Source organism: Microtus ochrogaster, unplaced genomic scaffold (assembly GCF_000317375.1).
Source record: "Microtus ochrogaster isolate Prairie Vole_2 unplaced genomic scaffold, MicOch1.0 UNK10, whole genome shotgun sequence".
Lineage (NCBI taxonomy): Eukaryota > Metazoa > Chordata > Mammalia > Rodentia > Cricetidae > Microtus > Microtus ochrogaster.
The window spans coordinates 2,446,523-2,467,354 of NW_004949108.1; the positions used below are offsets into that span (position 1 = coordinate 2,446,523).

Genomic DNA, 20,832 nt, shown 5'->3' on the forward strand with positions numbered 1-20,832 from the left:
CCGTGTCACCTCCCATAGATTAGATTTAAACTCCGAAATAAACAAACATATACACAAGTTCTTTTAAACTACTATTTAATCAGTTTTAAAGACACACCAATAAGAAAAAAAAACATGAAAGTTAAAAACACCTTCAGATGCCAGCAATCGGCCACCAGGCAGCTCTGAGGACACGGACAGACAAGCGTGGCTAGGATCCGTCACAGCACAGCCTAGTTGACACAGTGATGGTTTCAGTTCACCGTACAATGAGAACAGATTTGTGAGTTGGTTGGAAAATAACATTTCTTTTAAAAAAATATTTTGGAGTGAAAAAAAAAAGCACAGCCCACCACACAATATTCTCCACCTGGGAAGGCAAAGGGAAACCCTGTGAACGCTGGCTGTGGGAGCTGAGGCCCCACTCAGGTCAGGAGGACTCTGCTATCTGCTAGCATCTAGCTGGAAGGCGAGGCGGATCTGGAGCCAGGCCCCTTCACCTTATCACGATGGGGCTTTCACATCACAGAAGTCAGTGTCCTTTTCATTCCTATCGCCTCCTGTGGTGTTCCTTCTGGTGTGGAGACACCTTCACGTACAAAAAAAAAAATGACAAAAGATAGACAGGGCTGTATTTTCATTCAACACAGGAGTCTGTATGTGACCAAGTCAGCAGCGAATGGACTTTACTGACGGACAGGTGTATACAGAACCAAAGACATTTAAAGTGGGGGAACACACATCTTTTAAAAGCTTGTCCAGCACTCTACATGTGTCCTTCCCCCTACAAAAGGACAGAGAAGATCAATAACAAATCAATCTCTCAAAGAAGTTAACCCAAAACAGAGCCAGTAGGAAGCAGAGGCTCAGAGTGGGCAACAGGCAGGAGCCGGTCACTCTTCCATCCCAGGCAAGCGCCTGAGAAATGTTGAGTCATTTACCTCCCTTGTTCTGTAACTTCTGACCTTACATTAGATTCCATTGTCGGTTACAGTAGCAAAATGTTAAGAAAACCTAGCTAGAGGTGGCTGTGTATCACTGGATCGGTTTCAGACAGGGGTTGGACATACATCTCTGAAGTGTTATTTATAGGACAGAGAGGCTGTCCCTTGCTTTATAAAAATGGCACTGAGAATTTACGGCCAGCTTTAAAGGCAAGACAAATTAGCTGGCGTATAAATGTGTCATTAGGTTCTGTTTGACAAAGTTTCCCCAACCAAAGACCCACGGAGCATCTTCTCACTTCTTCCCTGGAGTGTGCATTGTGTTAAAAACATATTAAAATAAATTATTGTCTGGAAACATACAAAACATTAGTAAGCAGCCTACTAGTTAAAATGTAACTGGCCGCACCCTCTGTACAACAAGAGCCTCAAAAAGCAGCTTAGTCGTTGATTATAAGAGCATTCCTACAAAATATTGACGTGGAAAATTTCATTTTAAATGTCTTTATAAGGAGAGTCACTATAAATAGATTTGACTGCACGGTGTTTCAGTAAAGTCACTATCGAGAACGGCTACGTCCTAATCCATCAAACTCAAAATTCAGAGTGGATTTGTTTTCAACGCAAATCTCTTCCTCCAGCATCCAGAAGCCTCTCTGATGCAAACTCGCTCTTCCAAGGGCAGTGGGAAGCAGAAATTTAGCATCCAAGGCAGGAGTAGAAACGCTCAGCTAGTCCTCAGATGTCACTAGTGGAGTGGAACAGGTACGCATGGTCCTGGGGCAGCTAAGGCTACAGTCACAGTGTAAGCTCGAATTCTGCACCTAAGTACAACTGGGTGTGTGAAATTTCAGCCAGGGTAGACTATTCATGCCAGAATATAAAACCCTTCAAAATACTGGTTTATAACTGTGCATTTGAGCTGACTCTCAGTGGGCGCGCAGTCCACCCTCTCAGGAATGTGTCAGCCATTGTAGAGAGCTCGTAGGATCAGTGAGTTGATGCTGATGAACATCTGGGAAGTACAACTGTCCAGATCTGCTCAGGGTTTGAAGATTGGGGAGGTACAGGTTTTAAACAGGGAGAGCATTTGTCCTAAACGTTTAATCTAATCTTCAAAAGTAAAACCGTTATGGTCATTTTGATGGCAATTTAAAATTGCTTTCTGTCATTTAAAATATAGAATAACTAGGTTCTTTGAATGAAATAATTGTCAAGAAGACACACGCTGGTAATCCTGTCCAGTAAAATCAGCAATATCTGGGCAGTGTTTAATGGAATAAATCCTCTCCAATTTTACCCAGCAGAAACAGAAACCACTGAAAGCAATGGGGAAATGCATGTTGCTACACATTCTGGGTTAATGGATTAAAAGACATTCTTCCTGTTGCTAGACAACCATTCTTTTAAAAGTAAGCACCTTAAATTCCAGTAATAAAAAGCAGCCGCCAGTGATCAGCTCCCTTTGTGAACCTGCCCTTCAGGAGTGGGGGAGATGGGGATGAGCTTTGGTGGGACCTGGATGGGGATAGGGTCGGGCCGGGCAAGGACCAGCCAGTCCAATTAGTACTTACAGGGAATCGTCATCACTTTCTAGATGGTGACTTCAAAAGTGGTTATGTGTGGGATTACCCTGCATGGGTGTCACCATGGTAGAGACCAACATGCTAAGACATAGCAACTGGGCACCTCTGAAGCCCAGTCAGGTATTCCAGAAGCTAAGCAAGCTTCCCTAGTCACTCTGAGTTCTAAGTAAGATGCGTTATTTTAAAAACAGCGGAGCTGAGACACATCAAAATAACAATTATTGTTTCAAGAAAATGAAACTGAGGGAAGAATATTCTTGTTCTATTTTCCCTGAGTAGTACAGAATCAAACAGAAGTATAAATATAATGTAGATGGACCCTCTCTAGAGTGACTTCATGACACTCTAGGGATGGAAAAACAATATAAACACACACTGAAACCTGTTTTGCCGGCTAAATGCAGCAAGCACATATTATAATGACCTCCTTCACAATTAACAGTAGCACAAACATTAATTTAAATCCTTCTAAGTAGAAGCAAAATAACCTTTAGAACATCCCAAAATTATGTTCATTTTATAGAACATTCTATAAAATGAAATTACGTTCATTTTATAAAACATAATTTTTTTGAGAAAAATTGAAAACAGTATTTTATTTTAGATTATATAATTGTGATTATTTCTCCAAATTAGAAGACAGCCATCCAAAAAAAAAATCTCATAAATGTAATTGGTAGCTGCAGAAGAAAGAAAAAAAAAAAAAAGAACTCAGTCAAATGGGATGCACCATGTAGCATCGTTCAGGAACTAGAACAATGATCATTGGCTTGCATTTTGGATGATAATACTTTGATTATAAATTCTTTGAGAGGAAACAGGCAACAGCAACTCAAGAGTATAGGCCTAGAAATAAAATGTGTTCAGGTAACAGAAATAAATAAATGGGGGTTATCTGTAAGTGGCCAGAGCCACCCAGCAAGCCTTCAGCAGTTTCACTGGCTCTCCAGCTTTCCCTTAGGAGATGCCTAGGGTTGTCTCTTAGCCCTGGGGCTGATAGCTTCCTCTAATAGTGATTGTATTCTCCAAGGTATTTGTGAAATTGCAGACATTCAGGGATGGATACTTTCCATAAACACTCTTTTCTTTCCTCTAGAATTCTACAGCTGGGTTGATTTCGACATGCACATGGGAAAAATAAAAAAAGTATTTACCTGCCCTTTCCCTGGGAGAGGACGGGGAGGACCCTGGTAATCAGATGCAAACGACCTGCCTTCAGAAAAGCAAGTGTCTGCAGCACAGACCTCTAAAGTCCTAGGATGCCACACTGGTTTCTCTCTGTACCACTGTGATCTTAACCTTTACACCACCATTGCTGGTCCCTCCTTAACTTTACTCACAAGTGTATTAGTAAACAAAAACAAACAAAAAACAAAACCCAACTCATCATAGACCGACAATTTGCATTTCATTTGAAAATGTAAGGCAAGAAAACCAAAACAAATTTCACAAAAATATTGGTCCCAAAGCCCAGCCTTTTGCACAAGGCGGAACCTATAGTCTATGGCTCGGTTCTGTGGTTTCCAATCCACCCCTTACAGACACCAAGAGTTCAACGGAAGAATTTTAATGCATGAAGTTAAAGAATGTAGAAACTAATTTATTAATTTTTTTTTTTAAAAATGTCACTTAGACTCAGCAACTAAGTTTTCTTTTCCCTAAATTTTTCCCAAATAGCAATGAAAATGACAGGGACAAGACACCGATGAACCAGACAATAACCTTAATTACTAGAGATTTCTTTCAAAAGCTTCAAATAATCTACCACTGTTACTCTTAAAAATCTCTTCTAATTCTATGTAATTTATGCTCAAGAGATTTCTTCAGAAAGTCCACAGTATGATCAAGGTATTAAATTTTTTGGGTCTCTCACCGTCCCTGATCTTGGAGACGGAATGGGGAAGCCTCCGCCTGCGGCTACAGGCCACACAGTGCTTTCTTCCTTCGGTCCTGCTTACCTCATCTTCCCTCTCCTTCTTATTTTTTTTCCTTAAGAAAATAAGCCTAAAATACCACACTGCCAACCTTTAATTATGTTTAAGAAAGTTCTCCTGAAAGGGCCCCCTTACTAACACCAGGTAATTAAGCTCCCAGCAAAATAAGCTATACCTGTAATTTACCAGCCCCAACCGCTTACGGTCCTACCACGTGGGCGGTCCTCTGAGCTACCTTAAGAAAACCCTTGGAATACTGAGATGTTTATTGCATTTTTCAAGTACCCACCATCTTAAATATTCGGTTTAAACTCTGCCTCAATTCCACTTTGTGGCACACCGCATCAAATATTGAAATCATCTCCTCACGCTAGTACGCTTGAAAACATCAACCGGGAACAACATCTTAGGGAACAGAAGGTTTAAGGCAAGACATTCATTTGGGAAAAGGTAACCTTACAATCGTCCAGACTGACACGGCCACTCTTCCACCTCTTCAGGGCCTTGGGATACTGGATACGCAATGTACATTCAACGACAGGGCACATGTATGACCTTGAGGCTGAGGTCAGAGTGCCCTATCGAAACATGGAAAGATTTTGTATAAGGCGTGACCCACAGGAACATGGCATGGGAAGGGTTATTTCATTCCATTTCCAATCTGGTGTACAGAAAATCCCCCATCTGAGACTGTCCCATTTCCACCCAGTAAGTCTCTGGAAAGGCGTCAAGACTGGTTTCTGTTCACAGGCGGGAAACAGCCACCACGCGCTCTCCCGGTCACTGCGTTAGTGACGAGTGTCTAGAGGCAGTGTCTTGGTTCTGACTGCAAACGTTGTTTGTGGTGGAAAAACTGTTCTGTCCCAGAGAATTTTCTCTTTCGTCAAACTTTTTGACCCGCGAGAGCTGAACATTTTCCTGTGTGCTCTTTCCTCTTTGAGATTTTTTCCCAGGCAGCAACAACAACACTAAGATACTGCAGATATGCAGGCAGTAATACCAGGAGCTAAAAGGAAAGGAAAGACAGTTTACCAGGCACGCCTTTGCCAACAGCAGGGCCCCCATAGCAGGGTTTTCCACTACATTATCCTTCCCTTTCCCCACAGTGTAAGCTGGGTGTGGATAACTGCAGCCCCGCCCCGCCCCGCCCCAGCCCCGCCCCAGCTCGGGAGTACAGGCCTAGACAGAGTCCAGTGTTTTGTAAGGGTCATGAGGCTACACAGGACGCAGACAGAAAGGCATTTATTAACGGGGGCATCAAAATGACGTGGGGTCACCAGAGGACACTGCCCAGGCAAGAGCATTGTCAGTCACTGCTCGGCCCACTGTCCCTCAGTTACAAAGACTGAAACAACTGAGCAGTAGGTGACAGACAACTATGTGACAGTAGTGTCCAAATATTCAGATGGTACCTTAGAAACCACTAGAAAATCGGTCCCTAACTCGACTCTGAGTCTGATGGGACCTTAACTGCTTCCAAAGTTGAAAGTTCAAAATGACTGAAGAAAAAAAAAATGGGACAGACAATCCAACCAAGAGCCTACCCACATTGTGAGACTAATCACCTGTGTTCAAATGGAACTTTAACAATTATTTCTCTCCCGTGTGACTGACTATCAAGCTTGATCCTAATGTCTGCGCCTAATCCTTTGACCATAAACTCTTGGGCTAAGTCACCGAATCCCACAGATGTGAAGACGTGGTGAGAAGCTTCTAATTTCAAAGATATCATTAACACGGGAGAAGCGGAGGTTGGTGGGGCAGGGACAGATGAAAGATTAATGAAAAACATGACTTCCAGACAGTGACTTCTGAAATACAGAGGATCTCAGCCGCCAGCCAAGGGCAGAAGAGCGAGGAGGGGGCGAATACTTTCCTAACCCTGGAAAACCGTGTTAATTAGCAATCGGTAAAGCATGCCCCCTCCATTCCTTTTCTAGTGTTTGCTGGGCTCTTAGGCTACAGCTGAGTCTTCCTAAGATGGGGTGGGTTCTTCTGCCAGTGCCACTGAGGGAGCCACACTTCCTTCCTCCTTTGGGATGAATGGGATGAGCTGCCCCATGATGGAACTTGGGACTGCTTGGTTTAGGACTATGAAGTAATTGATAAGATACTTAATGGCAGAAATGAGGCCGTAATGTTATCTTTCTATTTCTGTACTGGCTGGTTTTGTGTCAACTTGACACTAGCTAGAGTCAGCAGAGAGGAAGTAACCTCAGTTGAGGGAATGCCTTCATGGGATCCAGCCGTAAGGCATTTTCTCTCAAGAGGGGAGGGCAGTGGTCAGTAGGGGAAGGGAAGGAGAGGGGGAGAGAAGCACCCAGTCCACAGTTGGTGACGCTATCCTTAGTCTGCTGGCTCTGGGTGCTATAAGAAAGCAGGCTGAGAAAGTTATGAGGAGCAAGTCAGTAAGCAACATCCCTCCATGCCCTCTGCATCAGTTCCTGCCTCCAGATTTCTTTCCTGCTTGAGTTCCTGACTGGCTTCCTTTGACTATGAGCAGTGAACCCTCTCCTCCCCAGCTTGCTCTTTGGTCACGGTGTTTTGTCACAGCAGTTGAAACCCTGACTAAGACCATTTCTAGTATTCGATTCAATTAGTACAGAACTTTCTTTGGGAACACAGCTACTCCTCCCGACAGCTGAACAGTAACACTTACCTGTAAAACGTGAATGATGGTTTTATAGAGAGAAGCACAAACGGCACGACCGTGTAACTGATTGTTATTTGTGTTGCTGCCCACGTTACGATGTCATAAAATAACTTAAGTTGAGGGGGTTCGACGAAATAATGTCTAAAGTTATTTCTTACCTGGAAAGGAAGAAAGACACAAAAAACATGGGCTACGCCTTTGGATAAACACTACCGAGGATACACGGGTGACAGCCGCTGTTTCAAGCCTGTAGAGTAACACTCTCACACTGGTGCCTGAGTTTAAACTGCCACTACTGCCAGGGCAAGCCGCTCCCAACAACAGCAGTGTGTGTGTGTGTGTGTGTGTGTGTGTGTATGTGTGGTTAGTGGAGAAGAGCGAGCGAGCAAATGGTGGGTTGTGCAGAGGGCCTGGAGGAGCGCTCTGTGGCTGTAAACTTATTTAAAGTGAAGCTTCCTAAGAGAGTTACCAAAGGACACAGAGTTCTTTAAGTAGTGCTGGGTAAATCAGAGACCATGCGTGCCTACGGTAGGTCTCCAGTTTCTCCTCTCACTAGGTGAACGAGGCAGCTCTTCTTGATGAGCCTCTGAGTGTGTGCAAGACCAGAAGGATCTATGTGCTCCGTTCTCATCAGAAAAGCAGGCACAGAAACAGAAACCACACACACACACACACACACACACACACACACACACACACACACACACACACACACGGCTCGCTGATGAAACCTGGGAAGGTCTTCTCAAAAAGGTTTGTTGTTTGTTTGTTGGCTGCGGGGTTGAAGACTGGTGCCTTCTAGGCAAGCACACCCAGCTACGTTCCCAACTTCTCACTAAACAGTTCAAAACAGTCCAATGTTGCACTTTTGAAATGTATAAACCTGAGCGAACAAGATTTCCCACTTCTACCATATGCCTCATATTTTTCTTCTGTACGTCTCAGGTGTCACAACATCTCCTCAGGTGAAGCATGGCCTTGGTCACAAACAAAGCCAGATGGGACACTCAGAAGTGAGGTCATGAATGGGTCCGCTTCTGGGGGCTCTAACCCAACCCTCGCCTTACGGCCTCTTGCCTCGCTCTCTGTCCACTCTGCCGATTCCCGAGCCCACCTCCTCCAGCATGACTGCGCCATTTTACCAGGTTCGAAACCTTAGCTGGCTGGGGATGTAGGCCAGTGCTACAGTGCTTTTCTGTATTGCGGGGCCCAAGGTACACTCTTCAGCACCCCAAGAAAACAAAACAGAAACCACACCTCCCCTGACTCCCTGATGCTAGGGGCGGAAGAGGTCCAAGCTTCTGGGCTGGTGAGGAGATACCACAGCCTGCCTCCTTTCTTCCTTGCGCCTACCCGGAACTAACTGCTATTGACATACCCAGGAACTCTCTGCTTTAATGGTACTTACCTGTCATTTCCAAAACACACCACGGCTTTTGAACTTTCCCAATGCTGTGCCCCATGCCTAAGACACATTCTTTCCCCCACTATGCTCCAGTTAGTATTGACTACCAGAATGTTCAGCCCCGAGCTACTCTTTCCCACCACTCCCTCGGGTACAGCAAAATGAGCATCTGCTGGCTTCTTAGAGGAAGCCATTTTACCCACAAGGCACTAGAATGAGCTTGTTAAAACATACTTTTTGACACATTACTTCCCTCTAGTTAACTTTCAAATACTTACACTGATTTGTCCTCCTTTTCTTTCTCATAGTGTGAAGCTATCTCAATTGTTGCCCCCAAACCGTTCCAGGTTCTTCCCCAGCAAGTACTCTGCAGGGTGGTGACGCATCCTCAGTGTCTCCCACTGGGAACAGCCTACCCCATCTTTAGGAGTGGTGAGAGGAACAGACCTACTCATTCTTTTTGGTTTGGTTGGTTTTTCTTTTTTGTTTGCTGTTTTTCGAGACAGGGTTCCACTGCTCAACAGCCTTGGCTATTCTGGAACTCAGTCTGCAGACTGGGTTTGCCTCAGACTCACAGAGATCCACCTGCCTCTGCCTCCCAAGTGATGGGACTAAAGGCATGTGTAGCCACCAACCGGCTCAGACCTACCCATTCTAGCCATCTTTGTTTTCTCTCTCGTTCGGAAAATGTCATAAGCCATATGACATGTTTTAAGCACTTCCCGCGTGCTAGGTGCACAGCTTCTGCTGGTACACAGGAAGCTGGAGGCTCGTGGTGACCACTTGTTTCCATGGACAGTCACACGTCTAACTTTTTTCCTGGGCAGACGGCGCTGATCACAGCCAAAGAAACAAAGATCCACTCACTGAATTATAAAACAAAATGTGGTACTTACAGCCCGCGCTGCTAACGTCATTAAAGTTCCTGTGAGGAACGTCAGATAGTATCCTGGGTAGACCCCGTGCCAAATGGCGGAGAGAAAGAACGTCTGGGTTGTCGGACTGAAGGTTGCTCGTTCATAACACACCCTAGACATCATGGAGAGGCAAGAGGAGTGAGCAGAGCTGAGTCCACAGAGCCCACAGGGTCCTTCTCTGACCTGACACCGTTAGGGGAGCCAGGAAAGAAAACAGCATTCCTCCTGGGCACTAGCTCAGTCACTTACAGGCATAAACTTTGTTCTTACCTCCTTTTCACTGGTATATATATATGTGTGCGTGTGTCTGTGTGTGTATACATATATATGTATACACATACAAACACACACACATACACACACACACATATAAACCACCTTGTGGGTAGTGAGAGTTGAACTTGGGTCCTCTGCATGAGCAGCAAAAGCTCTTAACTGCTGAGCCACCTCTGCAGCCTCCAGCTATAATTTTAAGGATATTGTGAGTTCTGACTATGGAGTGGGGACTGGGTCTTTTGGTCCTACACATGTGTGTCCCAGGCCCAACATATAAAGAGCTGTTGATTCCGTTCCAGAAATGCAGGGCAAGTTATATAATTTTGTTTTGTTGGGTTTTCGAGACCAGGTTTCCTTGAACTAGCTCTACCGACCAGGCTGGCCTTGAACTCAAGAGATCCACCTGCCTCTGCCTCCCAAGTGCTGGGATTAAAGGTGTGTGCCACCACCAACAGGCCTGTGTTTGTTTCTTTTTTTTTTTTTTTTTGTTTCTAATACACAAGAGCAGTAGCTACAGAGAACACTGGCTACCGCAGACATCTGCAGAGCCTGGACCAAGATGAAGGGATGCCAATACAGGGATGTTTGTGACTCAGTCCTAAGCAGCTCTGATTTGATGGCATATCTTGGGTAAAACCAAGGCCACAATGGCATTCAACACAAAGACAATGAAGAATGCCAAGTCAGCAAGCTCAACCCCAAGTCCCTGATGCCGGAGCATGCCCAAGGGTGACTCTTTAAGGAACATACCTTTTGAGCCAAAGAGCTGTCTGGATATTCCAATTGTCGAGAAACATCTTAAAACTTGTTGACATCTGAAAAACAAAGGGATCTTTTCCTTTGGCCATCAAAATAATGACGCTGTTAAGTCTACATAATAATGCTTTAGTGTTCTACGAAATTAAAGCTAAAACTCATTTGGTAACGAAGGCACAGCACTGGTTCCTTCCTCAACACTGTTCTAATACAGTAACATCTTCCACGAAAGTTTCTGAATCTCTGTACATCGGAGGGCTACAGCTCCAGAGATCTGTGTCACTTACCCTTTGTGCTCCCCTCCCTTCACAATTGTTAATGAAATCATAACGGGGAGGAGTTGCTCCTAAGCCCCTATTACATTAACATCTGGGGGTGCTTAGCAGTGGTCACTATATCCTCCCTTGGGGAACCAATGCTTCTCTGTCTTCATTCCACTTAATCCCAAGAAGATGACGGCTCATGTCCCCAAGAGGACAACACCTGGTTCTCAAGGTATGGAAAAACCTTACTGTTTTACATCTAAGCATGAAAACACGGAAAACTAATGGTCTCTATGGGGGGTGGGAAGTCCCTCAGCATGACGCTAAAGAATCAATAGATACCAAAACCTCCATCTTACCTCAGCAACCACCCATTTCCTTTCCCCTCCCCTGTTTGTATTTATTTATTTATTATTTTATATGTATTTTGCCTGCGCGTCTGTGCACCGTGTGCATGTAGTGCTTCTGGATGGCAGAAGATGGCACCAGATCCCCTGGGATTAGAGTCAGAACTGGCTATGAGCTGTCCTGTAAGTGCTGGGAGCTTCTGAGGTTGTGTTTGGCAAGGCTTCGGCGTCTCTAGCGTCTCCAGTACCTTGGCATGCTGCCGGTGGAAGCTTGCCTTTTCTCACCCTACTCTTCCTCTAGGGGCTCACCAGGTCATCTCCCACTCCCCTTTCCCTAGGACGGACTACAGATTCAGACACCTTATGCCTGCACCTTCCAAGTCAGAGCCAGCTTCTGAGCACTTCCTACAACTTACTGAGGACCCGTCAGTCACCAGTCACATTCACTGCATCCCCCCCGGGGGGGAGTCCTCCATTAGTAAATATGGGGTGAAAGTCGGGGTAATATTTCATGATCCTCCTCCCTGTCGTTTGGCTTTGACATCCTTTCCATCTCCTCTACAGCACTGAAGGGGAGGTGGGAGCATCCAGCTTAATGCGAAGTACTAGACAGGCACTTGCCCAGCAGTGAATCTCTGTATAGAAATAAGCGATAATCCACAGTCTCATGCATGTGAAGGCTTGACTCTCAGCTGACGGTGCTGTTGGGGAGGTTCAGGAGGTGTGTCCTGTTAGAGGAAGCGTGTCATGGGAGGTGGCCTGAAGCAGTCTGAAAGCTCATGCCACTTCTAGTTCACTCTCTGCGCTGTGCTTGGTTCAAGATGTGAGCGCTCTGCATCCTGCTCCATCATCATTGATGCTAACCTTCCGGTAGCCCAAATAAACTCTTTATTCTAGTCCAAAAAAAGTCTGGGCGTTTCTGTGGTCAATACCACGAGTGCCACTCTCGGGACGGCGCACCATAACCGAGGAAAGCAAACTGCGGCCTTTAAACAGTCACATCACTAGTGTCTTAAGCGTTTACTAACCTCTATTTGCTGAATTCTCAAGTTGGAAATTAAGTCCCAACGAGCCACTCCATTCCTGTCGTACCCTCTGAACCCAAAGCCTGCAGCGTTGTTAATGGCGTCGGCTGTCACAAAGTAAAGAATTAAAATGTTACTGCGATATATATATGGATATGCACACACATATGTTTGTTTTGTTTTTAAAGATGTATTTTATTTTCATGTGTCTGGGTGTTTTGCCTGTATGCATGTTGTATGTACCATGTACATGCCTGGTGCCCTTGGAGGCCAGAGAGGGTGTGAGATCCCCTGGAACTGGAGTTGCAGATTTTGTGAGCCACCACATTGGGGCTGGAAAGTGAACCCAGCTCCTCTACAAGAGCAACAAGTGCTGTGATCTGCTGAGCCATTGCTCCGCCCCATCTACTGTTTTCCCAGGAGATAGGGACAGTTTCTTACTCTCAAACAGTAGAAATAGGCTTTTAATTTAGTAGTATTGGAGAGACTGAACCCTGGGTCTTGAACCTTCTAGGCAAGCCCTTTCCTGGTGAGATACAATCATAGTCCACAGCTTATTCTAGTTTTAAAATGTGTGTGTGTGTGTGTGTGTGTGTGTGTGTGTGTGTGTGTTTCTCTCTTTGTGCATGCTACATGAACTGGGGTGTCTATGGAGGCCAGGGAGGACACTGGATGCCCTGGCGCCAGAGTTAAAGGTGGTTATAAGCAAGCAAACTCAGGTCCTCTGTAAGAGTAGCATGTGGTTTGCTGTTGCTGTTTTTGTTTTTATTTTTGAGACAAAGTCTCTCTATATTGTCCTGGCTGTCCTGAAACTCACTCTGTAGAGCAGGCTGGCCTTAAACTCACAGAGAGCCGCCTGCCTCTGCCTCCCGAGGGCTGGGATTAAAAGTGTGCACCACCACCGCCTGGCAGCAAACATTCTTAACAAGTGAACCCTCTCTCCAGCCCTGACTTACCCTCATTTTTAAGAGAGGTTAGAAATTATCACACACAATGACCCTATTAAGGACAGCTCATTAACAAAACACCAGGCATAAACTAGGAGGAGATAGGTGGAATTAAATTCTGGGGTACACACTAGAACATGGTGACGTGAGCTTAGCCATCTAGAAGGCACTGCTGGGAATCTGCTGCCCCAAGCTCAGCACGTTCAATTTGGCCTTTATTATAAACAGAAACACAAGGGGGGGGGGGCGGGGAGGAAGCTAACGTCTTCGTTTCTTTCCTTCTTGGCTCCCAGAACCCATTCTGTCTGCAGAACTTTCCAACCCTTTGGCTGTGACGCTAACTCCATCAGCGTCTCTGCTTACAAATCTGCTCAAGATACAAGTTTCTGCCTCAAGTGGGTCCTTCCGAACCAACTGGAAGTGTTTCTAATTCATACCATCTGGGTCTTGACCAAACTAGCAGAAACCCATCAAAATGCAGCAAAACAACACACTTTCATAGACACAGACCCTACCCTTAAATTGTTTATTCTGTATTACTCATTTGATTAAACAAAAAATTACAACTTGGGGAGGAGGGAGTAAGCAATCGAGCTTTACCCTTCTGTCAGGTTTAAGGGCAAATTACAGTGAGCCCATCGATATGGTAATGTGCAGGTTAGCAGGATTAATGATCTGCTAATAACACAGAAGGAGCCCCACTCCTCCCACACAAGGCTGCCAAAGAATCCAAATGGGTACAGAAAACCCATATTCCTGCAGCTAGTGTATTAACTAAATCAATGGGTCAAACCTAATTTATATTTATTTGTCTTCTTGTTTAGTGTGTGTGTGTGTGTATAAGTGTGTAGGAGCTCACACACCACAGTGCATGTGTGGAGGCCAGAGAACAGTTCCAGGAGTTGGATCTCTCCTTCCAATATATGGGTCCCTGGGACTGAACACAGGTGATTAGGCAGGTAACAAGTGCCTTTACCCAAAGAGCATTCCACCAACTACAACACCAACAAAAATACAAAGTTACTTTGGGCCTGGTAGTTGTGGCGCATGCCTTTAATCCCAGCACTGGGGAGGCAGGTGGGTGGGCAGATCTCTGTGAGTTCGAGGTCAGCCTGGTCTACAAGAGCTAGGTCCAGGACAGGATCCAAAGCTACAGAGAAACCCTGTCTAGAAAAACAAAACAAAAACAAGAAAACAACAAAGTTGGTTTGGAATAGCAGAGCCTCCCTCGGGTTAGAGGAGAATTTAAATGGGCAAATGTGGATCTTAAGGGACCTCACTTAGTATTAGTGTTTAAACTTGGCTAGAACAAAAGCAGTATTAAGGGATTATTAGTTTAAACCCACAGCAGACGAGACATAACAGTGCAAACTTCTCAGGAAGAACCTGGAGATGGAGGTCAACCCGGGATGCACAGGGAGACCCTGTCTCAAAACAAATTCTCACAAGGAGACATTATCTGTTATTACCATTGAATTAACAGGCTAAAGTCACTTTTCCTGATGCGTTTTTGCATGGAAGACTGAAAATATGGACTCTGGTTCCAAACTACATTTCACTGTAATAAAATAAAGGCAGCAGCCAAACGCCAGGCACCAACTACTCAGCCTTCCTGGGATGTGCTCTTTGTAGTATCCACACCTTCACTGAGTATCACGTAGTAAACAGGGCGCAGTCTTAAGAATAAAGAGGCTTGTGACATAGCGAGTAGGGCCAATGACATACAAACCAGGCTCCAATCCACCTCAGTCCACCCTCCTCCATGGGGACAGGAGTTCATTGCTACATTCCAGAAGATTCGTGCGGTGATGACATGGAGCTGCTGAACCGCACAGATAAAGTTCATGACATCATCTCCTTGAGCCTCCTGAGGCTTGTGCAACGGTACAGGGGAGGGCTCGAGGGAGGATTCTCTCCCCCCCCCCCACCCCTCTTTTCCATTCAGTCCCCAGCACACCGCTTGGCCCAGGCCCTTCCAGGCCTCTTCAGTCTTAAAGGCACAGCACTCTGTTCTCTAATGCTTGTTCCACCTGGCGGGTGTCACAGACCCGTTCGTGAACTGGTATGATTTTGCACACTTTACTGGTAAAGTTCTGGTCAATAAACCAAATCTAATGGTGTCATAATAATAAGTGTAATGAAACCATGCTAAAGTATAGGTACCCTGAAGACGGAGACTATGCCATGCATGTCAGTATTCAATCAAGCTTGCAGACTCTACCAAACAACAGGCTAACGCTAATAATAGAGAAGTATCTGCTATGAGCTCAGCTGCCCATTGACTTTCATCTTATAGCAAAATGGGTCTTGCTCATGAACTTCGGGGGTTTGTTTCTTAGGCAAAAACGAACGACCGTTCTACTTGGTCCTTAACTATACATCCTCAAGAGGGCACTCTTGAGCTGGAAGCAGTGGGATACTTGTGAGTTCAGCTACTAGAGCAAGGGGGATTGCTTGCACTCAGTAGTTTGAGGCCAGCAGGTACAATAAGGCATAGTCACAGAAAAAATCCAAACCAAACCAAACAAACAAACAAAGACCCAGGACACTGCCTGAGATCTACGAGATATACTTCAGCATGGAAGCAAGTCTACAGGCTACTTACCTAAGGTCCATGCAAAGTAGTACTTAGGTCTGGCCGCCAAAAGAGAGACATACAGGTAGGTGGCTTTGGCTGGCCACGATGCAGTGGCCTGGAAGTGCTCGTCGATGTTGTATTCCACGGGCAGCAGGTTGGAGATGGTCAAGTGAAATAATAAAGAGAGTCCACAGACTAGGAGCTTCTCAGTAACTGCTGCCTGGAAGGGGTAGGCAAGAGTCACAACCTCATAGGACTCCGTTTGCACTTTTTACACACTGCCACCAGACGGAAACTCTAGTGCTCGTGATCAAAAATCAGGAGCTGCCTTGCCCCGGACATTTCAGATCCTCACAGGAATATCTCCAACCTCATTAACTTCAATCACCAAGACAGGGTCTCTCAAACAAATCCAGCACTCCCTGACACAACTAACCTTGCTAGTCAGCTTGCTCTGGGGATCCCCTGTGTCTGCCTTCCAAGGATGGAATTACAGCCAGGTAGTAACATCCTACCATTACATGGGTTCTGGGAATCCAGACTATGGTCCCCACCCTTGCGAAAGTGCTTTAAGCACTCCCCAGACCCATGAGCAAGAGTTTGACTAGCATCATTAGGAAGAGAATGCAGCCAGGAAAGGAACCGCCAGTGTTTCCAGTGGTGGAGCAGGAGGAAAGAAGTTCGTGAGGGGTCGCCACGTAAGACCCACTGTTTGACAGCATTTTCTTTCACTAAGGAATTTGTTTTCTTTCTTTAAAAATAAAGTTTAAATTTATTTGTTTTATGTGTATAAATGTTTCCTGCATGCTTGCATGTGCACTGTGTGTGCGCCTGGTGCTCACAGAGATCAGAAGGGAGTATCAGGTACTCTGAAACTAGAGTTATTATGCATTATTGTGAGCCACCATGTTGGTGCTGGGCATCGAACTCAGGTCTTCTGCAAGAGCAACAAGTGCCCTAAATGACAGAGCCATCTCTTCAGCCCCTTACGGGGAGCTACTTACGTTTGTCCTTCAACCATGACTCTGCCTCTACTAGACATAACAACCAGGTAGAGGAGAAAAATTGTTTTTCCTGAAAGACAGCTATAAAGAAATATCTGTGCTCTGTGGTTACTAGTTCTGTTGCTCCAGAGGACCAGAGTCTGGTTCCCAGAACCCCCTCAGACAGCTCACAACTGCCTGTAACTGCAGCTCCAGGGGATCCTATACCTTCTTCTGACCCCCACAGGTTCCTAGCTACACACGCTACACACTCAGATACATAAATTTTTTTTTAAAAAAAGAAAGATGCAATTCAGTGGCAGAATTATTATTTGCCTTAATATATTAGCAATACAGGCCCTGGCAAGGCTCTGGATATAATGCCTAAGAACATACCACATGCATATGCACGCACACATGAATGCATAGGCACTCTCTCACACACATACACACACAGGAAGAAAGGAGAAAACAAAGAAATCAATCAACACAGGAATGACAATGAATGGAAACTTTAGACTTTTTCAGAAAATCAAAGAGACAAGCAGAAGCTACAGGGCGCAGAGCTCCAGATGACTCCCGCGCCCTTACGTTTGGAGACGGGTCTGCTCTTTCATGTTGCTGCTCTTCTTTTCCATTCTCACTGGACTGTGGCATGTGGGATGGCCTGCCTTCAATGAAAGTAATGTAGTCTTTGTAAGAGCAGAGAGGGCCTGCCAGGATACCCATGAAGTTGCAGGTATAACTTACATACTCCAGGGGACTCGGCATGCGCCTGCAATGAGAAGACAACGCTTGTGAGGTGTGACAGACACTTCCAGGGACGAGACACCGGAACGGTGGTCATGTGCTCACTACTGATACCATTTCCAAAAGAAAAGACACCTTAGTTCTCATGAAGCATCCGGGAGGCGGGACAGGATAGTTCTCAACAGTATTTTTGGATACGTGTACCAACTTTGATTTAAAGTTTCGACTTGCCACAGCCTACACTCACCTGGGAAGAGACTCTCCACAAAGAGTTTCGTAGATCCCGTTGGCCTATGAGAGGGGTCACGTTGATTGCTAGTTTATGCAGGAAAACACAGCCCATCATGGGGAGCGCTGCTCCCTAGGAAGGGAGACCTGGATGACACAGCCCCGCAGGAAGCTGGCTGAGAGCCAGCACCATGGCATCTGTTTCCCTCTGCCCTTTACTGTGGGATGACAGGACTAGCTGCTTTAAGCCCCTGCCACTGTGACTTCTCCGCTATGGTGGCCTGGACCCCGGTTGATTTTCCTTTTGTTGACATCAGGCAAGCTGAGTTATCTGAGAAGAGGGAGCCACAGGTGAGAGCACCCTTCCATGAAACTGACCTGTTGACGATATAGGAGGCTAGTTTCTTAACTAGCGATTGATCTGGGAGGACGTAGTCCACTGTGAGCAGGGCTGAACAAGCCACGAAGAGCAAGTCAGTAAGCAGCACTCCTCCATGACTTTTGCATCAGCTCCTGCCACCGGGTTCCTGCCCTTCCTTGTGTTCCTGTCTTGGCATCCTTCAGTGATGGAACATGACCTGACAGTTGTAAGCTAAAACGAACCCTTCCCTCCCCGATTGCTTTGGTCATGGTGTTTTATCACAGTAATAGAAATCAAAGCTAAGATGGACTGCAATCTGGAATTGTGGACCAAATAAACCCCCTCCCTTCCCTAAATTGCTCTCTGTTAAGGTATATCTTATAGAAATGAAAGAGAACAGTGGGGGCTTTCATACAGATCTTCAGACACAACTACAGACGGTTTTCACTTTGATTTCTCATAATGAAAGAGCCTAAGATGACCATGATGGGGCAGAAGGAATCATCGCTCATTTCTTACTTGCCTGTTCATTCAAAAAATGCTGTGCCCCCATTATGTGGACAACAGGTTTCCGGGTCTCCAGACAGAGGAATCAGCAAAAGGAACCCTGCATGCATGGAGCTTATACTCCAGTTGAAAAACACAGACTAAAATAGACTTCATATATACACATAAGATATATGTGCACAGATATTATATATATGCAGAAATACAATTTTATAATAATATATGTAATCTTCAGAGAAGCTAAGTGCCACAAAGAGAAAGGGGGTCTCTTTACGTTAAGAAATCAGAGAAGCCTCTTTGGTGAAGCTCAGCTGGGCAGAGGCTAAACAGAAGTGAGAGCTGTGTGAACACAGGCAAGGAGGGACCCGGGCGCAGGCGTGATTCAGGCACAGTGGTAGCGCGGCTGACATGTCATGTGGACACAGACAGAAGGAAAGACTGCTAAGTGAGGTAAGACGCGCGGGGCCTGCCTTGCAAGCCACAGGAGAATCTGTGGGCTCGTTCTGAACGTGATGGAGAACTACAGTCAGGTTTTAAAGGTCGCGTTTCTAACGCACCACTCTGGCCCGGTGTGTGGGCACAGTGTAGCCACAAAGAGCAGGCAAAGGACCACAGCAGACAACACCCTGGAGGCTTTGGGAGCAGTGTGTCCTGTGGTTTCCAGCAGTGCTCCTGTGGGGTCAGTTGATGGACCCGAGGGAAACAGGAGACAAGGATGTGTCAAAACAGTTTTAGTCCTTTGCCTCAAGGCCCGTCCAAAGGGCGCAGGGGGTGCTGGTTAGCAGGCTCTGGAGTTCATCTACTGGAGATGGAAGAGCACTACACCTGGGCACAGCAACCACCCAAGTGACAGGTTGGAGGACCTCTTTCCTCTCTGCACACCGTGAGCGGTCTCCTTGGTTAAACAGCCTGTGGACAAAGAGGGCAAGCAAGAGGGTATTCCCGGTATACCAGGAATTACCGCTATTTAGAAGGGATCTAAAGGTCAGTGCAGGATCAGAGACAAGATTCTTCTCAGTCATGAAATTCACTGAAAAAAGTTTTGGCTCGATTGTCAAGGGAACAGTGTGAGGTGCCGGAGTAAGTCACTGTGCTACCTAAGTCCACTGTTTCACTTGCCGCATGAAAGACTTGCTGATTTTTCTCTACTCACTGACATCAACTGTGTGTCATCTTAGATTGGTCGGGCAGGCTTAGCCTTTCCCGGCTGAGGGTCAATATTTCTTTGCTGCACCTGGAAGATGTTTGCCCTTTACTTACTAGCTGTCAGTCCTTACAGGCTCTGACGACCAGAAATGTCTCCAGGGGCGCTCAAACGTCTCCTAGGGCAAGAATTACTGGCTATTTAGGAGACAAAGCTCTCAACCTTAGGACCTTATACTTGGGTTGGCAGAGGACTGAAGAGAAAAAAAAAACACAGTATATACAGCGTGAAGAAAGCAGGGCAGGGCAAAGGGCTAGAATTTCAGGTGGGTAGTTAAAGTTGAAGAGAAAGCGGCTGGCTGCGGCAGCACACACCTATCAGACTCGTCCTGGGAGGGGTGCTGGAGGCTGGCAAGTCTGAAGTCAACCTGGCCCACAGAAAGAAACCCCAGAATAAGATGAGGAGTAGGTAACTGAGGCAACGGTGTGGCGCTGCAAGCTCTTTCAGAGAAGGATGCTGAGGTCGAAGTTATATGGGAAAGGATTGTTTTGTTGTTTGTTTGTTTTTAACCAGGGGAGAGGTTAAAAAATACTAAAAACAATCCCAAGCCCACTCAAAGGATCTCTGGAGACAGAGGTGGCTCAGTGGGTAAACGTGAAGCTCTGTACAGCAGGAGTCTATGTTCAAGTCTCCAGCACACACATGCAAAGGTGGGCAGGGCCGCAGACACCTATACAGGACAAGACAGGAACCAGGCACTGGGCAACCGGACTGGCAGCTCAGGGCAGGGACTCAAAGCAAGTGGTCCAGAAACGTCCTTGGGTCTCAGCATTTCCACAGCAGGTCTCTGGCCAGGAATGATGGAAGAAAGCCGGAGCTCCGCCTTCCTCAGGAGCCAACAGCCCTGCCTGGAGCTGCACACAGTGGTGAGGGCTAGAATGCCAGCCAGACAGTAAATGACTGCTCTGGTAAGCATTGGAACTGGAGGTCTCGACTCGACTTCCATGGTGAAATGGGTTATCAGCTCCACTTTAGACTGTCTCCCAAAAGATTTTATGGTTACCTCTTCAGAGGAGGCAACAACACAGTAACAATAAAGCCCATAAAGGGAAAATCAGTTCCTCCTGGTCAAAAGGATGAAATCTCTGGCCTGGGCAGAGACCTGACATTTCAAGATACCAAGCCCAATAGAGAGTTAACTAGTTGGTCAATCACCTGAACAAGGCACCATGCTAGGAAGGAAGGAAGG

The 20,832-nt window shown here is 45.9% G+C and overlaps 1 protein-coding gene across 2 annotated transcripts in view; it reads right to left on the reverse strand.

Annotated features, from left to right (window-relative positions):
* Window positions 1–67: 67 nt before the first annotated feature.
* Mboat2 (membrane bound O-acyltransferase domain containing 2) overlaps window positions 68–20,832 on the reverse strand; it is a 124,810-nt gene continuing 104,045 nt past the window's right edge. For both annotated transcript variants that reach the window (XM_005366492.2, XM_005366493.2), the window contains 7 exons: window positions 17,185–17,368; window positions 15,638–15,830; window positions 12,089–12,192; window positions 10,445–10,509; window positions 9,398–9,530; window positions 7,103–7,254; window positions 68–5,449 (listed from right to left, as the gene is read on the reverse strand). In XM_005366492.2, coding sequence (XP_005366549.1) covers window positions 5,224–5,449; window positions 7,103–7,254; window positions 9,398–9,530; window positions 10,445–10,509; window positions 12,089–12,192; window positions 15,638–15,830; window positions 17,185–17,368 — 1,057 coding nt within the window. In that variant the 3' untranslated portion in view covers window positions 68–5,223. The remainder of the gene's footprint in view (window positions 5,450–7,102; window positions 7,255–9,397; window positions 9,531–10,444; window positions 10,510–12,088; window positions 12,193–15,637; window positions 15,831–17,184; window positions 17,369–20,832) is intronic.